Source organism: Netta rufina (assembly GCF_964035555.1).
Source record: "Netta rufina genome assembly, chromosome: 9".
In the NCBI taxonomy this organism is placed as follows: domain Eukaryota; kingdom Metazoa; phylum Chordata; class Aves; order Anseriformes; family Anatidae; genus Netta; species Netta rufina.
Window position 1 is genome coordinate 21,961,999 of NC_140132.1, and position 17,361 is coordinate 21,979,359.

General features: G+C 52.7%; 2 protein-coding genes across 5 annotated transcripts in view; both read left to right on the forward strand.

Moving 5' to 3' along the window:
* TNIK (TRAF2 and NCK interacting kinase) overlaps nt 1-6,901 on the forward strand; it is a 139,508-nt gene extending 132,607 nt beyond the window's left edge. For all 4 annotated transcript variants that reach the window (XM_084292414.1, XM_084292417.1, XM_084292416.1 and 1 more), the window contains 4 exons: nt 1,161-1,310; nt 2,444-2,603; nt 3,204-3,343; nt 5,310-6,901. In XM_084292414.1, the coding sequence (XP_084148540.1) occupies nt 1,161-1,310; nt 2,444-2,603; nt 3,204-3,343; nt 5,310-5,393 (534 nt within the window). In that variant the 3' untranslated portion in view covers nt 5,394-6,901. The remainder of the gene's footprint in view (nt 1-1,160; nt 1,311-2,443; nt 2,604-3,203; nt 3,344-5,309) is intronic.
* Nucleotides 6,902-10,472: 3,571 nt separating this feature from the next.
* Nucleotides 10,473-16,989, forward strand: SLC2A2 (solute carrier family 2 member 2; the record flags this gene model as incomplete). The annotated part of the gene is made up of 11 exons (XM_084292406.1): nt 10,473-10,505; nt 10,998-11,093; nt 11,227-11,531; nt 12,283-12,407; nt 13,124-13,239; nt 13,347-13,509; nt 13,824-14,011; nt 14,486-14,590; nt 15,959-16,060; nt 16,431-16,634; nt 16,798-16,989. 11 exons carry the CDS (start codon nt 10,473-10,475, stop codon nt 16,987-16,989), a joined length of 1,629 nt encoding a protein of 542 aa, XP_084148532.1.
* Nucleotides 16,990-17,361: the final 372 nt, after the last annotated feature.

Below are 17,361 nucleotides of genomic sequence, written 5' to 3' on the forward strand. Positions count from 1 at the left end.
GTTTGCCTGCTTTAACTTCTGACTAATTTTCCACGTGTAATGTGAAAATGGGCTGGCATTGTTTTCCATTTTTATTTTGCAAGGTCCTCTCCCCTTCTGCAATGTGGATTCTGTTTCAAGATAGAAATTCCAGGAGAATGACCCACTCTTTCTCTCCCTCTCTCTTTCTCTCCTTTTTCATCTACCTCAGTTTCCTTCAGTGAGACCTTTCTCCTACATAACCTGCCAACGGGTATTTTGTACTTAGTACTTTAAAGCACTTTTCCTTCTAAGCTCTGTGCAGCAGCAAGTCACAAGGGGCAGTGCCTTCTGGAGACTTTCACGCTGAGTAATCTCATTTTGCATCCTTCCAGCACAAATGGGCTTATTCAGTATTAGGTCACATTTGCTTTCTCTGAACAAAAGCCAGAATAAATGGGCTGGGTGATCTGAAGAGCTCAGCAGCAGTTAAGTAGCCTGGGATCCAGCCTCCACGGGCTGCAGTTAGGATGCTGGTTGGTGCTCCTGCTGCTGCTTTTCCACTCACTAATTTCCCCTGTCAGGAGTCAGAGGGGTGCTTGTGCAGGGGGCAATTCGCCCTTCTCTCTCCCTGGGGGTGTTTCACCCTTCTGCTGGAGACCTAAGCCATGGGAGGACGTACTCTGTCCCAGCTTGGTCCGTGCCAGGGAGCTTATCCCAACGTGTACCCAGCACGTTAGCTTGAACAGGATAAAGGATGTCTGATTTTACTTGTTTTAGCTGCCCAAACTGGAGTGGTGATACCCACCGAGAGGGGAGGTGGCTGCTCACAGCTGTGTGCAGACTTTGCTCTTGGTTACGCTGAGCAGCACCAGAACTGGGGCGTCCCTGCATGCTGGCTGAGCTGCATGCTGATGTACAACCAAGGTCTCTGGCTCCTTCCTTCAGAGACCAAACTGTCGGGCTGGCCTCGGGCTCCTGGGGAAAAGCTGTGCTTGGCAAGGGTGAGCACCTCTCTGCTCGGGTGGCTGGAGTGAGTGCGTAATACCCCTGATGTGTCTGACGTAGGAACAGAGGCAGGAATATAAATAATGACATGTTTAATAGGAAACACGGTCAAATAAATGCGATTTCAAAACTGCACCAGTCTGCTGTAGGGATCTGTTGGTTTTCCGTGATACTCACTGAAAGGATTATAAAAGTCTTTTGCAGATCTCCAGCACAAACCGTTGCTTGTCGATCTCACTGTAGAAGAGGGTCAGAGACTCAAGGTTATCTTTGGATCCCACACTGGTTTCCATGTGATTGATGTAGATTCTGGGAACTCTTATGATATCTATATACCATCTCACGTGAGTACATGGGGGAGTGCTGCTGCATGACTAACGCAGGTCCCCAGCAAGGTTTGGCCGGGCTTTTGGTATCTCAAAAATGCTGACCGGTCAGGGGACATCCTGCCGTGGGTATGACGTTCTCCAGTGCCATCCTCACTGGTAGCTTGCCTAAAGAGGACGCGGAGGTATCACCAACTTCATGGCCATCATTCACACAGGCCACTGCTGTCCTTGTGCACAAGCAGGCAGGTGTAAGGTTGCCAGGTCCCACAGAAAGGAGAATCTTAGTCCTGACACCGCATGGAGCAGTAATGGAGCTCTTTGTAGGGCGAGATACCCTGAGGCGGTGCAATTTGCCCAAGCAAAGGTTGCAGGATTAGGGTAGCCCAAATCTCAGCCAGGTTGTAGGCTGAAATGCCCAACTCCCGGGCAGCGGAGACTCACCACAGGTTCTCTCTCAGGTCCATAGGCTATTTCAAGAAAGAACCAGTGCTACAAAAAATATTGTAGATAAGGATATTCTTGGTGGCTTATTTAAGCTCCATCCATGCTGTTGTACCAACCAGCATGAGAAAGGGGCTTAGGGGGAAAAATGGTGTTACTGATGGAATCCAGGAACTGCTGAGTAGAGCAACAGAGCTGCTGCAAGAGCTGGCAGGAAACCTAGGAGAAATATAGGGGCAGTTTGGGATGGTTTTGTTTTCTTACCTATGGAAGGTCAGGTGGGGGTGGAAAGTTACTGTTACTACCCTCAGGAAAGGGGAATGTTTCCTCCCTAGAACTACCTGTAAAATTCTGGGTTTATTTGCCTTAATTTGAATAGAAGATGGATTCATCAGTCAACAGTTGCTGATTTGTGTTACTGCCAAGTGTCAGCCGTCACTCTTGGGGGCGTATATGTTGTGATCTCTCTATAATTGCTGAACCTGTTTATCCTTGATGTCTACGACAGCTTTGATGGTAGGGTAAACATGACAGTTTATTCCCCTTCAAGCTTATCTCTAAAAGCTGATGCCTGTTTGTTGAATGGAGTGAGGGTTTTGTTCTCGGTGTGGTTTTGGGTTTTGTTTTTTCTAAGGCTCTGCTCCCTTCCCCCTACCACTTTCTCCATTCAATGTAATTCTGACTTGTAGGGTTTATTTTAACTGCAGATTCAGGGCAATATTACTCCTCACGCCATTGTCATCCTGCCTAAAACAGACGGGATGGAGATGCTTGTGTGCTACGAGGACGAAGGCGTGTACGTGAACACCTACGGACGGATAACTAAAGATGTGGTGCTCCAGTGGGGAGAGATGCCTACTTCTGTGGGTAGGTCAACCCTTCCTCTTCACCTGCATAAAACACATACAACACCATCCCTGGAGGTCTTTAAAAGACGTTTAGATGTGGTCAGTGATGTGGTTTAGTAGAGGACAGAGGTAACGGTGTAAGATGCAGAGTCAAGGATGCTGAGTTAGAGTCATTTGGGATTTTGTTTATCAAAGGAGATTTCTCTCAGCCAGATAAGAGATGCACTTGCTAAATTTATACAGTTTGGTCCTGCACAGAAAAAGCAGATGACTTACTGAATATTTTATCCGTGTTTTATCCTAAGTATAAGCTGTTATATTGGTGGGATGCTGTGTTGAGTGGAAGAGGCGCCGGGTGCAGAGTGGGACAGAGACTCCACAGACTGTGCAGGCAGGTCACTATCCAGCTCCTCACCTGCAGAAAGCAGAAGCGTAACATCTTCTCTTTAAAGCACTCAGCAACTTCTGGATTAAAAGTACTACTTAAAGGCTATTTAGCAGAGCTCTGTGATTCGTCTACGTAGACTCTGAGTAACAGCTGATAAGAGTTTTTGTGCCCATTGTGTAATATTTAGCTCAACACCTGTAGTAACATGTGCCAAACGCTTCCTTTTGACAGCCTACATTCATTCCAATCAAATAATGGGCTGGGGAGAGAAAGCTATTGAAATCCGGTCAGTGGAGACAGGACATTTGGACGGAGTATTTATGCACAAGCGAGCTCAAAGGTTAAAGTTTCTATGTGAAAGAAATGATAAGGTGAGTCCACTTCAAAGCTTGTATCCATGCTTTACGCTACAACCAACTACTTTTAGACTTCGGGTCTAGTTTATCTTGGGGTTAATAAGTAATTAAGCTGAAGGTCCTGTTTAATAAACAATACCCATAAACCCAGTCCCAATTAATTCTCTTCAGTGGATGTAGATCTCAGCCTGTGGTGGGAATATCAACCAAGATCTCTTCCAACTCAAAGTGATGTCTCTGTTGACTTGGCTTGAATTTCTTTCAAGTGTTGCATCAGAACGTTAATTGTTGAGGCCACCAAATAAACTGCAAAAGTTGAGAAATGGTAGCAGTAAGGTTGTGGAAGTAACCCTAATCTGAACTTGGGTGTCGAGACATTAAGATGCCTTTGTAGTTCTGTGATGATAAGCTGTTTTCTCCATGTACCCCCATCTTTTTGTGTGGAAAACGTTGATAAATATTGTTCTGGAGGGGCACCAGAGCTGCGTGGTCAAGTTTCATGGCTGTGCAGATTACCCTTGGCTTGGGTGTTGCTGAGGGAGGAAGGTGTGCAGGGAATGAGGGAAGAAGAAATGCCTGGAGGAGAAGGGATATCTTCATGGAAGAGGTGGTTGAATGCTGAGATCTGATTTCTGCTGGTGGTATTTTCTCGTGTCACAAGATTTCACCAGGATAAACCAGGACCATGGAGCGGGGAATTCTTCTGTAAAGAGCACAAGCTCGAAACACGTGAAGAAACTGATTGCTGTGTCACCAGAGCAGGGTTTAATAACATGCAATAAACAAGATTTGAGGCCGCAATTAGTTTATTTAGTTGGCCTACCTGTTGCATGAAGTTGCATTGGGACTCTGGAAAAAATGTATCCTTATCTCTTAATTGAGGTATTTCGTGCGAAGTTGCTCATGAGGCTGAATTTTAGTTGTGTCCAAATACCTTTAGTTGTTTTTTTTTTCTTACTTTTGAGAACTTGACTCTAGGTTTTATATTGTTCATTTAAATTGGTCTTTTTCTGTTTTGTTCCTATTGATTTTTTCCTTTTCTAAGAACGCTGGGGGGTGAAAAGCACCTCTATTTTTCTAAAATGATGGAACCAGCTGACCGCTGGTGCATCTGAGATACCTCAAACAGGTGTTTCTCTTTCTGGGCAAGTGGCTAATCATGAAAGTGCTGTGAAGACTGAATGATTTTTTGTTTCAGAAAGGACTAAGTCTTCACATACTTCAGCAGCAGAAGCTGAAGAAGTGTCCCCTTAAAATGCTTGCAAATTACTTATTTTTTAAGACTTACACTGTGGTCAGATGTTGGTGGATCCAGACGGAAGCACCAAACTGCATATTCTTCCTAGAGAGCCCTGATGGCTTTGTGTGTCTTGAAAATATTGAAGGAAAGTTTGAGTTTTCCCTGACGTAGCATTCAGAAGTAGCTGAAATAACGTAACTAACCTCTGCAAAGAAGAGCATTTTCAGCCAAGGCAGATAACTACCGTATTGACCCAAATGGTTAACGTTTAGCAGGATATAAAGCCCTGGAAGCAGTCACATTAATGTTGCATAATAAATGATGCCATGGCAGTGCTGTGTGATAAACTTGGTATTTTTAAGGCTTTCCAAACCTTGCTCTCTGCAGTGGTGATAGCGAGGGAGGTTTTATTACGGTGTTTACTAATAAGCACTTGGGATTTGAGCCGAGCCCTGCTTGGCCTCGCTGGGCTGGCTCCTTCCAGGGCTGCGCTGCTCTCGCTGGCAGCCACTTCCCTGGGCTGGGCTGCAGGCACTGCGAGCACCCCTCGGGTCCAGCAGCTCCCACATCTCTGCCCACGTTTCTGCTGTCACCCAGAGAAAAGAGCAGAGAGGCAGGTCTGGATGGAGCAGACTGCACGGGGTGTGGCTCAGCTCTTGCTTTGCTGGTTCACAAGACAATCAATAAACTCCTTTTCACCCTTGCCAGCATTTAATACAGGGTGTTTTTGTCTCCATCCAGGTATTTTTCGCGTCGGTGAGATCCGGAGGGAGCAGCCAAGTGTTTTTCATGACCCTCAACAGAAACTCCATGATGAACTGGTAACAGAGGAGCACTCGGCACTTACCTCCGTGGCATTATTTCTAATTTAAAGGACATTAAACACGTGGACTAACACTGTAGAGGCAGGTGCGGAGGGCCCTGCGGATCACCGCTCCCCACGCTCCCCTTGCCGGCTCAGCGCTGCCCCAGGGAGCGGCTCCGGGGGGCTCGGGCACGCGCGGCAGGGACGGGCGCTCGCGCTTGGAATAGGGACACCGCCTCCCCAGGTCTCCTGATTACGCTGTGTTATAGTGGGTTATGAGTTTTCTTCTTTCTTTTTTTTTTTTTTTTTTTTAATTTTACTTTTTCTTTGTCCCCTACTTTGTAAGAACGGGGAAAGAAACAAGTGTCAAAAAGTCTGTTTTTAATTCTGTCTGCCTGCTAGCATCAAATATATAGTATGTTGTAAAGTTACCAATTAAATCTGGTGAGAGACAGCACAATAAATGTACCTTTTATCTTTGTGATGAAGGCCATAACCGTATAGCTGGGTAATTTTAGAAATCTTTTGCCTTCACCAACATTTACATGTTGCTTTTGGCAGCAACGGCTTAACGGATTTTTAAAGAAGAGAAAAATAATAGATTTTTTTTCCCCTCTTTTGGGAAATGGATTTTAAATGGCTAAGCTACTAGCCTTAGACTAATAAAAATCAGCTACCATTTTTGTCAAGTCTGTCAATCCATATTTCTATATGGATCTTCACCCAGTGCTGTGTCGTGACAGGGACAGTGGTGCCGTTTGCTGTTGCTCCGGATGCTGGCGGGAGAGGACGGCCGCCCGCCCGCCGCGGGGGCACCGGGACGGGGACGGAGGGGACCGGGTGCCACGGGGGGGCCGCGGCCGCAGACGGCTCCCGGGGGTGCCGCGGGCACCGGGCCCGATGCCGGAGGTGCCGCGAGCCGCGGGCGCTTGCCCCTGGAGGCGACGGGGCCGAAGCGAGCCGCCCACCCTGCGCCTTGCTGCATCGGGCTTGTAAAGAGCTTCAAACTATATATATGTGTGTGGTTTCTTCGGCCAAGGGTCTGAATCTATACTCGTTTTCTGCCCCCTCCGCTCCCTACGAATTACCCAACATACAGTGGAAGACAACATCTGTGCCGAAATGTGTGTGTGTTTAGTTCAGGTTGAATCGTGTCCTTATAAACTCTGCTCAGTTGATTTACATTTTCAGTGCGTATCTGGGGTTTTCTTTCTCAGTAGCTGCAAGCATGGCCGCCTGTGGTATTGGGGTGTCGCATAACAAGGTCTGTGTTGCTGGTTTTTAACCTACCTCGTTTTGTTTTGGGTTTTGTTCTCTTTTTTTTTTCTTTTTTTTTTTTTTTGGTTGGGTTTTTTGTTTTTGTTTTGTTTTTGTTGTTTTGCTGTTGATCACAGCACTGTTACCTCCAGCGACATATAGAGAGCTTACCTGGCAATCTTGGTGTACTCAGTAACGATGGCTTTATTAAAAAATGATTAAATCAACAGGACCTGGTCAAACTCGAATCTTTATCCAGGGCAAAAAGTGTTTGCTTGCCGGGGGGGTGCAGCGGCGGGGATGGGATGGGTCGGGGTGGGACCGGACACGATGCCCACAGCCACGCGGCTCGGTGCTGGTGGGGGCAGCCTCCTGGGCCACCTCGTGGGCACCGGGCACCCTCCTGCTGCTGGCCACTTGCCTCTGGTCCAGCACGGCCCCACAAGCTGCAGTGCCGGCCCTAATACCACAGTGCTGGAACGAACCCGGGGACAAGTCCCGTCGCAGTCTGATTGCCACCAGCTCTTTGTATTTTCTCTGTGGTCGCTACCTGAAACCAGAGGGGTTTATTAAATTATGTTGCAAACTGATGACTCTCCTTTCCTCTTTATTTTGCTCCCCTCCTTGATGTGACTGGTTCAGAATACACGGCTTTAAATTATTATTTTTTAATTGTGGGGTTTTGAGTACAGTTATGAAATAAAAAGGAATCGTTGTGTTTAAACATACGCTAGTTTGTGAATGTATTTTTTAAAACCACGGAGTCATGTGAAACAATCCTAAGAAGCCAATATTAACACAGTTCTGTTTACAGTGTGTACACGGACATAACAGATCAAAAGCATTTCTGGTGCCAACTGCAATAAATCACGAGCCTTCGACACGAAGCCATGCCTCTCAGATTTCTGTGAGCACCACGCGGGGCGATAGCTGGCAGCAAGTCTCCGGGCTCCAGTGGCTTCTCAGGGCTCGGAGCCGTGATGCTGTTTTCCTGGAGGGTCTCAGGAAGCAACATTTTGGGGCAGGATGAGTGCACAGGGGTCGGGGCGTCCCAGAATGAGAAATAAAGGCTGCAGTGTGAGATGCATTTGAGCCTGTTGCAGATTTAAAGCGTTTCCAACCCCCTGTCAGAGCGCGATTCACGGCTCGTTTCTCACTGCGGGGTGGTTTGGGGGTTGTTATTGCATACATGTATGTGGGGACGGAAGGGGAATGCTCGGGGTGGCCCTAAACGTGCCCCTGGAGGCTGGGGGCTGGCTGAGGCTGTGGGGCTGCGGTTCCTGGGCTCAGCCCTGGCCTCTTGGCCCCTTGCAGCTGGTGCAGGGATTTGGGCACCGAGGCGGCGTGCCGGGCACGGCGCGGGCACCACTCGCTGCTTCACTGCGAGACCCGGCAGAGGTTGGTTTGTTCAGCAATGACGTGGCTGCTCAGGGAGCAGGATGCTGCCGCTACCACCACATCCTGGTGGTGTCTGCTGGCTGCCCACATCCCCCTGCTGTGCTCTGGCACCGCTCTCCACCTCCAGACCCAGCCCAAGCGCTCACCTTGCACACCGCCACGGCCGCGGGTGGTGTTACCTGGATGTGCCTGAAGTCCTGCAGTGCGTAACGCTCCCGTGCAAACCTCTGGTGTGCCTCTCCCCGTCGTGCTTTTATCTGGAAATCCACAGCCCTAGGAGCTGCGTCTTCCTGGTTTATTTTTCCTGCTTCGTCTGGTTTGCTTTTCGCAAGAAAGCTGCCTCGGAGTAAGCCCAGGACCACAGCAAGGGTGTTTCGGCCACCCCAGCGCAGAGAAACCTCGCTGTCCGTGCTCTGAGCCGCTTTCAGTGCTGTGAGAGCACGCCCAGCTCTTCAGCCTGACACAAACCTTAACCCAGGGCTTTTATCACATCCCATCGTGTTTGGCAGCACCGCTAATTGCGGTAGGCACGGCATAGTAGGCAGCAGGGACGACCAAGCGGCGCGTTACCGCGCGTGGATCTTGCACATTATTAATAAGGAACCCGCCGAGCAGCAGTGGGAGTGCTGCTGTGGGCAAACAACGCCGAGGGTGCACAGCGGGGTTTTTATCTGTGCATTTCGCAGGACCACCGCCCTCGTTCTCTGGCGTCAGCCAGAACTGTGCCTTCAGCACCCGGGCGTGCGGCTCCTTTTCCTTCTGCTCCTGCAGCTCCTGGGGCCGCCTTTCCTCCAGCACGGGCGGGCTGGGCTCGGGCACCTCGCTCTGGTAGCAGGAGCGCTGTGCGCTGGCAGGCGCTGAGCTGACAGCCCCCTGGGGTCGTGCACTGGCTTTACACACCAGCCCTGGGTCTACGCATCAGCTCTGGGTTTATAACAGCCCTGGGTTTGTGCACCGGCCCTGGGTTCGGACACCAAGCAGCCTTTTCCCACCTGCAAGCCAGCCTTGAGCTGCCCGCTGCAAACCTGTGCAAGGCGACACGGCCGCATCCAGAGCCCAGTTCAGAAAAACACACGGGCTGGGCTGTGACAGTGCCACCAGGAGCTAAATGTGTGCTTTAACATATTTAATTAATGTATTTAATTAAAACTGCCCAGGGGCAAGTCTCTGGCAGTGTGCATCACAGCGCTGGGTACCCCAGCATCACCCCGCTCTCTTTTTTTGGTGTTTCCCATCATCCACGCCCCACCGGTGCCCCCATTGCTCTCCTCACCTCAGGCACCCCACGCAGGGACACGTGCAAGTGTCCCAGATCCTCCCGAAGCTGGCGGGGCCGCGATCAATGCGCGCAGGAATGCAGCGAACACTTTGCCCAGGTTAAAGTTTTACTCTGAGACCAGAGCAAAGATTAGTGGTCTTTTTCTCTCTTTTTTTTTTTTTTTTTCCTCTTCCTCCGTAGAAGGTGCATGTAGCGCCCATGTGAAGGCTGCCTGAGCATCGGTGACTCACCCCACCTCGGCTGCCAAAGCCACCGCAGCTCACCTTGGGCGCGTTAATCACCTCGGGGCTGAGTCAGGCCTTGGCGTGCCAGCGCTGGCTTCTGCATCCATCGCCAGCTGATGGTGGCAGTGCCCGCGCCCACAAGACCAGCTCAGACCAGATTTTGCATCAAGGTGCAAAGTTCGGCAGGGCAGCGATACCCGACGGCATCGGCAGCATCGGCAGCACGGCGCGAGCCCCGTGGTGGGCTTCGTAACGAACAGGGACGGCCTCGTGGTGGTTTCTGGGCCGTTTTGCTGTGTCGTGTCTCCGTCCATGCCTACAGCGCTCTCCTTCCCTGGCTGCAGGTGTGCGGCGGTGGCTGCACAGAGACCCGCACACCTCGGGGTTTGTGCATCCTCTGCGTGCACGACACACGCACACACACAAAGCTGTTTTCAACCGGGTGCCAAGTGATGGTGAAATAAACCACTCGTTTTCTAGCATCTTTGCTACACGTGCCGGGAAGTTTTCTTCTTGCTGAAGCTCAGCGAGACGTTTGGGGGTTCAGCAAACAAATCCCAGGTGGAAGCCAAGACGGGTGCAGAGCGCCCACAGCCCGGCTGCGGCACATCCCCGAGCCCCCCCCACACCACATCCCAGTGCTGCTGGCTGCCTCACCGAGGGACAGCCAAAAATCCCCCAGGTCCACTCCCTGTCTTTGGGGCCGTCCCGTTCTTTCGTTTGTCCCCCCCAAAATTTCACGGGATTGGCAGGAAGGGCTCAGGGCCGGCCAGATGGAGGATATAAGTGCTGGGGAGACGGGTTTCTCATTAACCCTGGAGGTGATATAGCTCCATCTCCCGTGTCAAACCTCTTCGCTGCTCCCGCTGTCCCTCCTCCTGCACTGAGCCCTCGTCCCGCAGCCCAGGACAGAGCCGGGAGCGCAGCGGAGGAGCCGAGGGATGGAAAAGAAAAGCAAAATGCAAGCGGAGAAGGTAACCACAGCCCAGCACCGCCTGTGCACTGGAATTCCCAAGGGAAACCAGCACCCAGGGGTGGTATTTATTGCCCGCTAAGAGCAAAGCCAACAAAATTTTCCCCCTTAATTATCTGGCCTGTGAGGTTTGTGTACAGAGCGGGGGCAAAGGGGCCGAGGGATTATTTGCTGCTATTTTTTAAGAACTTTGTCACCTTGCGGGATAATTTCAACCGCGATGAAGGGAAAAGATATTTGGAACGGGATTGCTGAAAAACAAAATCTTGGCTGTTTTTTTTGTTTTTTTTTTTTTTGTTTGTTTGTTTTGTTTTTTGAGCTGCTCTGCTCCAGCAGCACTGCTGTGCCCCTTCCTGCTGCCGGCCCCACAAAGCCCCCGGGGACCAGCAGGGCGGTGGGCTCAGGTTGCTCTGTGCACAGAGCGACCCCGGGGGCTCACCCGGGGGTCCTGGGGCAGGGCAGGGGCTGAGGCTGTTCTCTGCTCCCTCGGCAGCACCTGACGGGAACGCTGGTCCTCTCCGTCTTCACCGCGGTGCTGGGCTTCTTCCAGTACGGCTACAGCCTGGGCGTCATCAACGCGCCCCAGAAGGTAAGCGCCGAGCCGGGCTGCAGGGTCAGGAGCCCGGGGAGCCCCGGGGTGTCCCCATTCCCTGGTGGAAAACACCCCAAAACACAGCCGGCGGGGTACAGATGTGAGCCGACGGCGATTTTCCTCTTTGCAGGTGATAGAAGCTCACTATGCGCGCGTGCTGGGCATCGTCCCCATGGACAGGCTGGCCACCAACGCCTCCGAGGAGGACGGCCCCGTCCCCAGCACCATCCCCAGCACCGTCCCCAGCACCGTCCCCAGCACCGTCCCCGGCACGGGGGCTTGGGGCAGCACCGAGGGGATGCTCGTGCCCCCCGAGGACCCGGCTGCCTCCTCGCACGTCCTCACCATGTTCTGGTCCCTCTCCGTGTCCGTGTTCGCCATCGGCGGCATGGTGTCCTCCTTCACCGTGGGCTGGATCGGCGACCGGCTGGGGAGGTGAGAAGCAGCCCACCCACCCCACCCACCCCCTCCCCCCGTTTGAGGCAAAAAGGGCATCTTTCACCCCGATTTTTCCTGCGTGCCGGCCACGAGGCTCTGGTTTGCCCTCTAACGAGGAGGCTGCCGCGTAGCCCCACGCACCTGAGGGGGTCTCTGTGGGGCGCCGGGGGGGTGGAGGGCTGGGAGGCACTGGCCTCATTTCCTCAGGTATTTATGGCTTTCTGTGAACGCTCCGGGGCTGGAAGTCCTCCACCTGCCCTCCCTGCTCCCGAGCTCTCCCCAGGCGAGTCACGGCACCCAGACCCCTCGCCAGGAATTTCAGACTTTAGACAGAGCCGGAGCCTTTCTGTTTGCCTGTTTGTTTTCCTCCAAAAAACGGTGTCCTTCTTATAAAAACACCATTCATGCTGTTTTTCCTAATACAATGAAAAACCCCTCAAACCTCCAAAATACCTCTCCAAGCATCCCGGAGCTCTGACTTATTAAAACCCTAAATAATTTATCGGATGTTTTATTGCAACGTTGAGCACTGAGACCAGAGATCAACGAGCAGCATTTACTGATCCCACCTTTCCCTGTATGACAAAAGCAAGAGGAAGGTTTCTGGATAGGCTTTCCCCCGGCCCTATAACGTGTTTTAGGCACCCCGACTGCCCCCCTGCTGCGTGTCCCCGTCGCCCTTTCCCCGCTGGCTCTTTCCTGCGGCGGTGCTGGGGGCGCAGGGCCGAGCGGTGCTGCCTCCCTGCAGGGTGAAGGCCATGCTGGTGGTCAACGTCCTCTCCATCGTGGGCAACCTCCTCATGGGGCTGGCCAAATTCGGGCCGTCGCACATCCTCATCATCGCCGGCAGGGCCATCACGGGGCTGTACTGCGGTGAGTGCACACTGAGGGCTTCTCACCTTTTGTAACTTTATTCTTTTTTTTTAATATTTTTTGGGGTTCCCGAGGGGTTTGGCAGTTGGCACTTCGCCTCTCCCCCCACACACACCCGTCCTCCTCAATCCGGGATGTTCCCCCAGGGGCGTTTGGGCCAGCTCGGTCATAAAATCAGCTCGGTTTCCCTCGCGCCAGAAGGGAGCGGGGAGCAGCGCCTTGATGTCAAAGCTGGGTCTTGGTGGTGGCTGTCACATAGCGCGCTGTTAGTCACGGTGTTTGAAAGGTTCCCCGGACAACAGCACTATCTGCAGCCGGCTGCACCTAGTACAGGAGCCCCACGGATAGGGATGAGAAGATATCAGGCAGATAATAGGGGATTGTATCGGAATCAGCTCAGAAATGCGGCTCGCTATCACTGGTACTGGCGTGTAAAGGCAGCGCTGCACTCTGACGGGTCAAGGAAAGACTGGAGAGAGCTCTTTGCTCCGCAATAACTGCTCCCAGCAGCTCTCTGCTCCATGCCGGGCTGCCCGTGTTCACGTGCACAGCGCTGCTGGCCCCGCGGGAGGCAGGCAGGGCGGGATGTGGGATGCGGGATGAGGGATGTGGGACATGGGATGTGGGCTCCGTCCTCCCTCCCGGTTTGGGGAGAGGTTTCTGCTGACCACGGAGCTGCCGTCCCGGGGTGCTGACGCCCCGTGTGCTCCCTGCAGGGCTCTCCTCCGGCCTCGTGCCCATGTACGTGAGCGAGGTCTCTCCCACCGCCCTCCGCGGAGCGCTGGGGACGCTGCACCAGCTGGCGATCGTCACGGGCATCCTCATCAGCCAGGTGAGGAGGAGAAGGCACAGGGCAGAGAGGGTATCGCAGGGCTTGGGGATACCCCAGCTGGGAACCTGTGGGTAAATCTCCTCTCAAACCCGACCCTATTATTGCAGGTCCTGGGGCTGGATTTCCTCCTCGGCAACGATGAGATGTGGCCCCTGCTCCTGGGGCTGTCCGGCGTGGCCGCCCTGCTGCAGTTCTTCCTGCTCCTGCTGTGCCCCGAGAGCCCCCGATACCTCTACATCAAGCTGGGGAAGGTGGAGGAGGCCAAAAAGAGTAAGACACAACCTCTGGGCTCGTCTGGGGCTGTTTTCACACCGTCCGTGGTATTAAACACCGAGGGGAGAGCCTGGCTGAGGGCTCTCAGGTGTCCCTGGGTGCAGCTGCTCCTTTCCACACTGCCCCTCTCCACCCCAGGGCTTTCATCTAGCAGGTGCAGGGTTTTCTGTTGCCACACTTTTGTAGGAAATCCCCACGACTGCAATCATGCAGCAAACCCCGAGCAGTTCCTGCAGCAGCTCACGCATCTCGCAGCGTGGCCATGGCTGCTCCATAATCAATGGTTCCTCTTTTTTTTTTTTTCTCGTTAGGTCTGAAAAGGCTCCGAGGAAACTGTGACCCGATGAAAGAGATTGCTGAGATGGAGAAAGAAAAGCAAGAAGCGGCGAGTGAGAAGAAAGTCTTCATCGGGCAGCTTTTCACCTCCTCGAAGTACCGTCAGGCCGTCATCGTGGCGCTGATGGTCCAGATATCCCAGCAGTTCTCGGGAATCAATGCGGTGAGCCTCCCAAATCCTTTTGTCTCTAAAGAAATCCACGTTCACCTCCTGTCCTTAACTTCCACGAGGCAGGAATCGCCTTACTCTTAGAGAGAAGGGAGGGACCAGAGTCACTCCAATGTAGCAAGAGTCTTTTAAAATCCTTTTAAAGCTCAGTCCCACCAAGGTGTTTGCCTCCAACACGCCGTGCTGGGGGTCTGGTTTTCAAGATTAAACACGGGGCTGCATGGAAGAAAAGTTTTCCACGTGCAAACGCCATAGTTCAGGAGGGGAATTGCAACGGGATTTTTAACTCCCTCAGGTTTCTTGGAAAGTTTCAGCTTTAATTATTGTACCAAATCATTACAATTTGAAAGATCGGTTGCAATTAAATCGCTTCAAATCTCAGCCAAGCAAGAGCAGCTCTTCCCTCGGGAGAACAAAAAGTTCCCCCTGCCCTGTTACCTAATCCTCCATCCCGCTGTATTTTGATAGATCTTTTACTACTCCACAAACATTTTTGAGAGAGCCGGAGTTGACCAACCCGTTTATGCAACCATTGGCGTTGGAGTGGTGAACACGGTCTTCACTGTTATCTCTGTAAGTAAATAGTTCTGCCCTAGGCTACAAAAATGGGTGAGCAGCAATTTGACTTTGAAACACGATTTTATCCCGGGGCTGGGGGGGTCGCAGTTTTGCAGGGCCCACCCTGCACACGCTATGGGAAAAAAATCATTCCCTGGGCATTCCCTCGTCTGGAAAACCAAGCCTTGAAACAGGGCTCATTGCCAAACAGCTCTGCTGAATGCATCATGAATGAAAGCCTCGTTGCCTTGCTTGGGGATGCTCAGGTAGCTCAGTGCTGCCCCAAAACCAAAATTTGCCTTCGAGACACATTCTGCGGGTCCGATTTCCCCGAGGAGCAGGCAGGGGCTGGAGTAAAGCCAGCAGCTCGCAATCTCTCTTATCTGTTTTCTTTCAATTTCCCACCCCTAAGCACACAGCATCTGCATGATTGATATCTGAAGGCTATTCCACAGCAATAAAATAATAGAGCAATTCTCATCAGCTCTGGGCACTACTCCATAGCAATAAAAGGGTGGCTCCAGTTTTCTTTGCCTTTCCCTCCACTTGTCTCTCTCCTGAGAGGATTAACACAATTCCAATCAGGAGATAATTATTTTTTAATGTGGCCATTAATATAGGAAGAGCAGGAAATGCCCTTTCCCTCCTATTTCTAGAGAGCATAAGGGAGCAAAGGGCTTTTGCTCACCGTGTAGTGGGACTAGATGCCCTGTAGAAATACGCAGTCCTAAAAGATCTTTGCCCACCCTATGGATGGCATTGGGGTAAAACTTCTTTAGAGAAAGTCCATTGCCAGTCCCATGCAGAGGAGAAAGCCCGAGTGGTTACGGTGAAACAAGGCACGGAGGCTGTGCAGCCGGAGGAGGGCTGCATCCAGCTCCGACGGTCTCTTCAGTCCCAGATCCACCTTGGGGACATTTGCTCTTTGCTTCTTTTGGCCATAAGCCCTTTAAAAATTACCCGCATCTGTCAATGAATGACAGACCCCGACCAAAAGGCAGAAGCACTGACGGCCGTGCAGGTCTTGGCAAGGGAGAAGGGAGGATGATCTGCCGCCAGCAGTGAGACCATCCCCTGGGAGCATTTGTTATAATTGCAGAAAAAAAGATGTCTGAGGTTGAGGTAATGGCCAAAAGTGTCCTTTAGAGCAGAAGGGAAGGAGCAGGCAGCCTCAGAGGGTATCTTAGGACAAACAGATTCGTTGTCCTCTGGGGCTGCCTGCATCTCCCCACTGGGTGAAGTGACAAATATAGATACAGGGGAAAAATAAGTCCATAGCCAGAAATACACGTGTAGGAGAAGTTTGTTTCAGGCTGTTTGCTGCCGATGGACCTGGTGGAAGCTCCCGAGAGCAGGCGGCTGACCGGCTGTGTGTTTCTGCAGGTGTTCCTGGTGGAGAAGGCGGGCAGGCGCTCCCTGTTCCTGGCTGGCCTGATGGGCATGCTGCTGAGCGCCGTGGCCATGACGGTGGGACTCGTGCTCCTGGTAAGGCTCGCTCCTCACGTTATCTCTGTGGCTTGCAAATGAGAGAAGACAAACCAGCCCTCGAGGGGAAAGCTTTGAAGCTTCTTCTCATAGAAGCTTGGAAGACATTTGTCCTCAGAAGGGACAACACAGCCATAGCTGGAGCTGTCTCTGATGAGGGCAGTGCCTTGGGACATCGCACTCTTTGTCCCCTGCAGTCCCACCACACGCCCAGCCAGCACCAGCACAAACGTTCAGAGTCTCAATGACACACATCCGTCCCCCACTTGGCTGAACAGGGGGAAAAATCTGAAAAAGAAACCTAATAAATTAGCGATAACTAATGAGAGAGTCATTTTGGGGCCGTAACGCCGAGCGTGTCCTCTTGCAGAGCCAGTTCGCCTGGATGAGCTACGTCAGCATGATCGCCATCTTCCTCTTCGTCATCTTCTTCGAGGTGGGGCCTGGGCCCATCCCCTGGTTCATCGTAGCCGAGCTGTTCAGCCAAGGCCCGCGCCCTGCCGCCATCGCCATCGCCGGCTTCTGCAACTGGGCCTGCAACTTCATCGTGGGGATGTGCTTCCAGTACATTGCGGTAAGAAACCTCGGGAAAATGGTACAAATAGGGATAGGGCCCAAGGGCAGGCTGGTGGGGTGTGCACGTGTCCCCCGGGTCTCCAAGTCATCTGGGGTAGGGTGACAAGGAGCCACCCGTGGTGCTGACGGCCGTGTCCCTGCTCTCACTCGCCCCGCTGCAGGACCTGTGTGGATCGTACGTGTTTGTCATCTTCGCCGTCCTGCTTCTGGTCTTCCTCCTGTTTGCCTACCTCAAAGTACCCGAGACCAAGGGGAAGTCGTTCGAGGAGATCGCGGCCGTGTTCCGCCGCAAGAAGCTGCCGGCCAAGACCATGACCGAGCTGGAAGAGCTGCGAGGCGGCGAGGTGGCGTAGGCACGGCCACGCAGGCAGAAAGGAGGGACGGAGCCTGGGCTTCCCTCAGGCGCTGCGGGAAACGCTGGGCAAAAGTCTCCTTTCGCACCACCCTGGCAGGCGGCAGCCCAGGGGGACTGCTGACTGCGGCCGCCTGCACCCTCCAGCCACAGGTGCCCACCCGGCGCTTTGCTCTGACACCACGGGCACAGACGGGCTCAGGAAGAGCCGGGGGAAGCGCAGGATGAACACGTTATATGCGTGTCCCCACGCCCCGCATCATGCTGAGCCGATAGCCGTGCTAGCAGGGAAAGCACTGCATCGAGCAGGGCCCTCGCCCGGCTGGAGCGAAGGGACCATGTGGGGTGATGCTGAGGCGTCGTGCCTTCACTT